This window comes from Mytilus trossulus, chromosome 10 (genome assembly GCF_036588685.1).
Source record: "Mytilus trossulus isolate FHL-02 chromosome 10, PNRI_Mtr1.1.1.hap1, whole genome shotgun sequence".
Lineage (NCBI taxonomy): Eukaryota > Metazoa > Mollusca > Bivalvia > Mytilida > Mytilidae > Mytilus > Mytilus trossulus.
In genome coordinates, this window is record NC_086382.1 from 20,098,683 (window position 1) to 20,106,596 (window position 7,914).

At 32.2% G+C, this 7,914-nt stretch overlaps 1 protein-coding gene across 1 annotated transcript; it reads right to left on the reverse strand.

Moving 5' to 3' along the window:
- Nucleotides 1-1,174: 1,174 nt before the first annotated feature.
- On the reverse strand, nucleotides 1,175-3,808 carry LOC134686058 (protein toll-like). The gene has a single exon (XM_063545749.1). It carries the CDS (start codon nucleotides 3,704-3,706, stop codon nucleotides 1,565-1,567), a length of 2,142 nt encoding a protein of 713 aa, XP_063401819.1. The 5' UTR covers nucleotides 3,707-3,808; the 3' UTR covers nucleotides 1,175-1,564.
- Between the last annotated feature and the right edge of the window lie 4,106 nt (nucleotides 3,809-7,914).

Here is a 7,914-nt window from a genome sequence, read left to right on the forward strand (position 1 = left end):
TTTCTATGTTCAGTGGACCGTGAAATTGGGATCAGAACTCTAATTTGGCATTAAAATTAGAGAGATAATATCATAAGGAACATGTATACTAAGGTTAAATGGACTTCAACGTCATCAAAAACTACCTCGACCAAAAACTTTAACCTGAAGCGGGACAGACGAACGAACGAACAGACGGACGGACGAACGGACGCACAGACCAGAAAACATAATGCCTCTCTACTATCGTAGGTGGGGCATAAAAACTTTGCTATTTGAGAGATTACATATAATCTAAAACTCTTGGAGGATGCATAGATTTGCAAAAATAAATCAACTCTGATTCAAACGAAAAAGTCTCTGAAACTGATATTATCAAGATGCTTAATTTCTTGATTTACAACATTTTTGCTACGTTTGGAGGACGTGTTTTTTCAACAAACAATCGGTATTCCAAGAGACCCAACTATGCTACTCTTTTCACTAACTTGTTCCTTGTTTTCTATGTTGTGTTTTGTATGCTGTGATTTGTCTTTTTTCTTTTTTGCCATGGCGTTGTTTCTGTTCAACTAATTATGAGTTTGAATTTTCCATTAGTAACTTCACTACTCTTTCATTTCCGTTTTCAACAAGAAGGAGGTATAATTTCGGACTAACTTATTCTTTAATATGTCTAACAAAAAAAGATTGATCTCACACATGTTTTAAAAACGACATTTAAAAACAAATCTGACCCATTGTAAACAGTGAGTCTGTGAAAATTTCAGCGATATCAACATTCGAAAAACTCCTCTCTAAAAAAATTATTGTTTCAAGAATTTGCCAAAAAATAGGATTTATTCTTTAATTTACATATTAATGTACAATACATTTGCCTACATAAATGTTAGTGTTCAAGTTATTAAAATTTATTAGTTAAACAATGATCTGTTTGTGTATTTAGTATTTAATTACTAGTATTCTTAACATGTATTTTTAATACGTCACATTTAACCGCGATGGGCTAGTAAATACATATTTTGCGAAAGGTATTCCAGTCATTAAAAAAAATGATACAATACAATGTATTTTCAATATAGAATGGAATTAGAAACACTGAATAAAGGTAAAAAAATGCCCAATTGGTCTTATATTTGCAGATTATTATTTTCTTACTAATAATTTTTCTTCAAAAGTCGTATTTTAACCCCAAAAAATCAAAAATCGATATTTTAACTTAAAACTTTAGACATGGTTTAACCTAAAATTTTGAATGGCTTTGAAGATATTTGAATACTTAATTCTTATCTCGAAAGTAAGTGCCGACTTTTGTCTTCATTTCCCCATAACCCGGTGTTTCTCATTTTCCAATTTAGTCAGATTCTTTTAATCATATACATTTGAATGTTTTCATTGGACAATTTAGCTGTTTTTCCTATTTATTATATCTTAAGTTAAATTTGAGTTCGAACTTGTGTATCGTTACTTTTGTTGACTAGTACACATTGTATATAGCTTTTACTTATAAGATGCAGAATGACACGTATGCTATATATACTAGTATACAGAAATGAATTTAAGATGAATAATTACAGCTTAAAAGAAATTAAAAAGAATAATTGGTTGTAAGAATTGGGGAACCTAATCTATCTTGAATGTCCTGTAACAAAGTATGCTTCCTGTTTGAAAAGTCAATATCTGTACCAACTCGTATAAAAGCTTTAAGTTTAATTTCACGGACCTCTGACGACTCTAACTGATGGTAATTCAAAAGTATGATTTGTCTTTCCTTATTTTGTTTAAAGTTATGCCAAATGTACTTCCATTCAATGGTTGTCCAAAACGTATCTTCAGTGTGATATTTGTCACAGAGTATGACTATATAGTTTTTACAAACATTTATATTATCAATCATGGCTTCTTCTCTGACTTCCCCGATGTTACCATCTCTACACGGTATGAAAGTCTTATAACATGCGCCTTTCAAGTAGGAAGCCAATGTTTTCATTACCCAAAAACGCAGTTCAGTGTCATTGTCATCAAAAGATAAGAAAACATCGTATTTTAGTAATGGGTATATTTTCGAAGATTTCTGATTCACAAACTTTCTCTTTAAAATAAACAATTCGTAGCGGAATGTATACATTAAACCACAAATTCCTAAGAGCAGAGCAATTATTAATCCAAATAAGATGTTAAAAAATGTCAAATTAGAGTCATCATTGCAGTAATTTCCTAAATCTAAACCAATCGTTGAAACATACCCATCGTCGATAAAACAGATAATTTCAGTGATATTTTTGCATTTTTCTGCGCGCTTGTTTTTCACCCAGTTTACAAGCCAATGATCATTACAACTGCAAGATATTTTTATAATTCCCAATTTCATTATACAGGGATCAAACGATTGAATATCTCGAGGCAACTCATTTATACTGTTACCAGACAAATCAAGAACCGTGTTACTGCCTATAGATCCAATGGCATTGCTTGCTATGCTATTTAGTTTATTATTTGATATGCTAATGACAGACGATCTGTTGAAATATTCTCGATGTTCTAAAAACTCTATATTGTTACCATCTAATAGCAAAGTCAAATTATCTCCTTCCGGAACAAACTTTGGCAATGCAATTAATCCAACACTAGTACAATTGATCACAGTTCTTCTGTTTTTCGGTTGATAAAAACAGTGACACTTTTTCGGACATTTATCAGCAGACGTTTTGTTACAAATTAGCAAATCAAGTCTATCCCTTTTCAGAAAATGTTCTGTAGCCGACAGTCCCCGATATTCTGGTGGATCCCAACATATAACATTAAAGTAATCACGCGACATTCTTTTTAACGCATCTCGTGAAAGTGCAAAGAACGGTTCCATTCGGCAATCACAAGTCCAATTCATATTTTGCAAAGATAATCGTATTCGAAAGAATTTTCCTAAAATTGTCATATCGTGTAATCCTAGATCTTTGACGTCAAACCAGTGTGTGAAATCATTAGAATCCAAATTAAGGAATCCTCCCACATAATATTTGTTGACATCAAATTGAAAATTTTGTTCATTTACTATTTGAATAATTTTGTTTGAAGAGAAATCATACCGACAGAACTGATATTCTGAGACCACATTACTTATATCAAGTTTCGTCATATTGTTCCAGGATAAATCGACCCAAAAAATAGACATCGTTGTTCCCGCCAGAGTAAATGGTTCTACGGTTTTTATTCCATTATGAGACAAACGTAATTCTCTTAATAAAGGTAAATGCTTAAACGTGCTATTCCCAATTGACTCAATCGAATTATAACTCAAATCAAGCGTATCGAGCATCTGTAAACACGATATGTTCCCAATTGAGGAAATTTTATTGTAAGTGGCTTCTATTTCTACGATATTCACGAAATTGCATAAATTGTATGGTAAATGTGATAAAAATCCATTATTATGTACCAATCTTGAATTAACTGTTATTTCCCCTATGAGTTGAGCTATACCCCCTCTTCGCGTATACTTCAAAACTAAATCATAAATCCATGGGTTAAATTTCCAAGATGGTTTAGCCAAACAAGTGCAGCAACCATTTTTCGATGTAACATTTAGTGTCACATCTAGCGTACAAAGATCGGTCGGGCAAAGTAGATCAGTTCTGCTAACAAATGGCGGAATCCACTTTTCCCATGTCTCAAACTTTGTGTTTTCTATTGATTGAACAGTTAAAAAAATAGAAAAAACACACCAAATCATTGTTAGACTGTAATCAATGTTCAGCTGCAGCGATAAGAATACTGTTAAACTATATATTCCGGGTTTAAGATATACAAACAAAGTGTCATTGTCATGTTTGTACCCATAGAAGTGTAAAACACACAAGTATACTGACTATTTAAATGATTGCTTAAATGCCAATAGAAATGGGTCCTTTTTGCAACCGGAAAGTTTTATCACGATTGTAATTAGAGCCGTGGATTTTCCAAACAGTCATCAACATTATAGTTCAATAGGTCTGTTCTATATTCAAAAGGCGGAGTCAGATGTTTATTGTAATGGAGGACGGTTTTGTAAAGATTGATAAATGAGCAGAATAAAAACAAAGTCATATTACCTGTTCCTTCTTTACTTTAGAACTTCATCGATTTCGGATATGATACATCAGAATTGATATGTATCAATTCCGTTTTTTTGAAAATATAATGTTTAAATGTTATATTTAAATGGATAGGAATAAAACATACAATACAAAAATATTTAAATGCTGGTGAACATACAATACTTCAACAATGCACCATGCAGGTTAATTCTATCAAGGTAATAATAAATCGTTTACTGTGGTTATCGAAATTATCCAAAATGCAATAGATTGCTTCAAGTTACATTATACGAAATCTTAAAATGCATTTATGATTTCAGTAACTAAATTTTATTTGTCTAATATTTTACATTTATAAGTAGTAATGAGATAGTATTTACTCATTGCTAATCAAAACCATTGGTTGATTCGATATCGTTAAATGGATAAGATAAGAACATAGGACTGAAATGCAAGTTTTATCTATTATTTTTTAAAAACGAAATATCTGTCAGGAGCAGAATCGATCTACAACTAGGACAATATAAAGGACATTGTCCGACGTCTCCTTTGAATTAATGCCCTTTAATGACGATCTTTGCTTGGGGGGGGGGGGGGGAGGTTACCTTATGATAAATTAATAAAAAAAATAATAATAGATAAATAGATAATTTAAACACTTAAAATGATTAGCAATGCACGATCTACTAACAAGTCAAATTTTGCTGATATAGGTAGTATACACTGCCACTCTTCATAGGAGTGATTGGCCTTAAATGAGGATTTCTTTTAATTTACTGTGATGTTTTGAGCAAAAACTAAAGAATATAGAAAGACACTAAACAGACTAAATGATCAGCATTACAATATCAACAATATAGAGAATATATAGCTTGTAGACGAAACGCGCGTCTAACGAACTAGATTAAAGGAGGCATGTTATCTTTATTTTCACACGATTGTATTTTCTAATTGTGTGATAGTGGTATTTTTATGTGTTTTTTTTTATATATATCAATTTGGTTCGGATATGAATGACGTGGTGAGGATTTTGATTTCTTGACAATCCTACAAGGACGCATCTGTTTGTCAGTTTGGCTACAGTTTTGCATTGTCTTTATTGCTTGTTGTTTCGGTATTTCTTTTGTAAAGATCAATTTATAAACATGATATTCTTAACTAGTTCCTATCATGTCTAACTGTTTGTATCAAGTTATCTTATTTTCAAAGATAATCTCGGCGTTAACAGGACATTAACAACTATTTATACACAAAAAAAATGATTGTTTTTGTTTTATTGTGAAAAATAAGAAGATGTCGTATGATTGCTAATGAGACAACTCATTGAATCCGTATTCATGTCAACTTCAATTTAACGCCTTAGCTAGAGATGGATAACGCATTGAAAGTGAAACAAAGGTAAATCGTTTGATTGACTACTTCGATCCACAAAATATCATTCTTATACAGGTAAAAACGATGATTAACATATATTTTTAATCTTTAATATGAAATTAAACAGACCTAGAAAATTCAATTGCACGAGTTTGTTTCTATTTATATCTATATTTATGTTTATAACCTTTATATGACATTCGGAGGTCTCCGGAGGTCAAGTCGATAATTGATTAGATGGCGTCTAGACTAAAATACACACGAAACGAAGTTACATATTCTCGAACCCATGCACTGTAAATAGTTTATTTAAGACTTTTTATTATATGGATAAAAGTTTTACATAGTTATAAATGAAATGTGAGAACTTAAATTAAATCGGTGTTCCTGAATTTGACAGATAGTGTCCTTTTAAGCATTGCATATTTCGATGTTATTTTTGAATATATGTATAACTCTGTCAACTATTCGTTTAGCTTAGTAATTAAACTGATTGCATTTAGTCTTAGATGCACGAGTTTTTAGTAGTTGTTAGTGTCTTTGAACTAGCTGTCAGTAACTGCGAGCACTCTCATATCTGTACTTAATGTCGGAATGTTGTTGGGATGTACAAGTACCCGGCTACGTCCACTCTGTGTAGTATTTGTATTTGTATCCGTCTGATGAGTTAAGCCTTTTTCAACTAATGTTTATAGTTCGTTCTTATGTTGTACTGTTATACCACTGTCCAAGGTTAGGGGAGGGATGGGATCCCGCTAACATGTTTAACCCCGCCACATTCTGTATGTATGTGTCTGTTCCAAGTCAGGAGCCTGTAATTCAGTGGTTGTCGTTTGTTTATTTGTTACATATTTGTTTTTCGTTCATGTTTTTGTGCATCAATTATAGTCGCCGTCAGCTGAAATTCGTAGCGGTTATCGGTAAAAATAATCTAAACTATCAATCGCGTTCACTCGAGATATAGTTTTTCACATTCCATTCATAAATCGCACCAATAAAAAACACTACTGACTTGCCTTTTAAGTGATCGCACTGTAATAATCCTGAGCATAATTCGTTAGCTAAGTAGACATGTCGTTGGAAAGCACAACTGTTCTTCACTGGCTGTGTCTGTAAAGATTATATGTGCAAAAATGTCATATAGTTACGTCCCTGCTAAACTGAAGTTTGTAGGTTTCAGCTCTGGAATTCCTAGTGAAGACATATTTTTGTATGTTTGCAAACACACATTGATATACATCACTATCAAACAAATAACATAACTAATAATTTTGAGCCCTACATTTTCCTCTAAAAGACACAGTTCTAATAGTATACATTCATAAAACTGACATGGACTATATTTAAAGACAACTAATATACGAGTGACCAAACAGGTCGTTTTTGAAGAAAACAAAATATCATTTCTTCTTTTTCTATCAAGTCCTTTTATCTTCTCTTCTGTATTTTCTCACTTAATTATACATGAAATAACACCTTAACTGCATGTTTGAAAATATGTAGTGTGCAACAAACAGAATGTGGGGTAAACGTCAATGAGACAGCAACCTAGTGACGCAAATAAAAAAACCGACATGAGCACGCTGAATGGAGAAAAGGAGATGCGAGTTTCCCTCAATGAGACTGCAACCCAGCGACTACAGATATATATGAATGATATATTCACTTTGCTGATGCTACCACTTGTTTCGTTTTTGTTTTTGTTTCTACTGATAAAAAATGTCCGCAATGAAAAGCCGGTAGTAACGAAAGTGGCATTAAACACCCAAAAAAAGCAATACAATAAATCAGGGTTTCTTTTACACGCGTCCTACATCGTATTTTGGTTGGGCAAACTCGAACATGTTGGAAGGATTTTAAATTGACTGAAAGCAATGTTTTGCAACACATACATGTTACTATCTTCTTGTATTTTGATTGATATATTTGTCGCTGGACATGAAGCAGATTCAATGATGATTAAAAGTTCTTCTTGAATGCCTTGTAGAATCTGTTAACTGGAATTTCAATTTAACTAAAGCAATGTTTTGCAACACATACATGTTACTATCTTTTTGAAATATGACTATTATATTTGTCGCTGGACATGCAGCAGCAACATCAAATACAAATAATACATCAATGCCTTGTACAATTCATTCATTTGTTGAGAAACCTATTGCTTATGTGAGTTATATGCTTAAAAAACACAAGCATATGACAAAGAAAAGTAAGAAGACTGAAGAGAAAGGAAAGAAGGGTTAAGCATCAAACATATAGGGCCTGCGCTTATAGGTCTTTGTGTCCACATAAATATGGTGTGGAGACCTTTCAGTTTTAACTTTATACTTAAAGTTTAAACTTTATAAAAGTAAAGTATGTTCGTTGTATAACTTTAACACATCACCTTTATATATAGAACATTTTTTCTTACAACGAAAGGGTGTGGTTTATGTTCAAGAATTGCGAAATTTTTGAGAATGTATTGCGCAGTCATTATTTGGATGCATCA

Coding starts and splice junctions, on each gene's coding strand:
- LOC134686058 (XM_063545749.1), bottom strand. CDS start 3,706: ATGATTTGGTGTGTTTTTTCTATTTTTTTAACTGTTCAATCAATAGAA.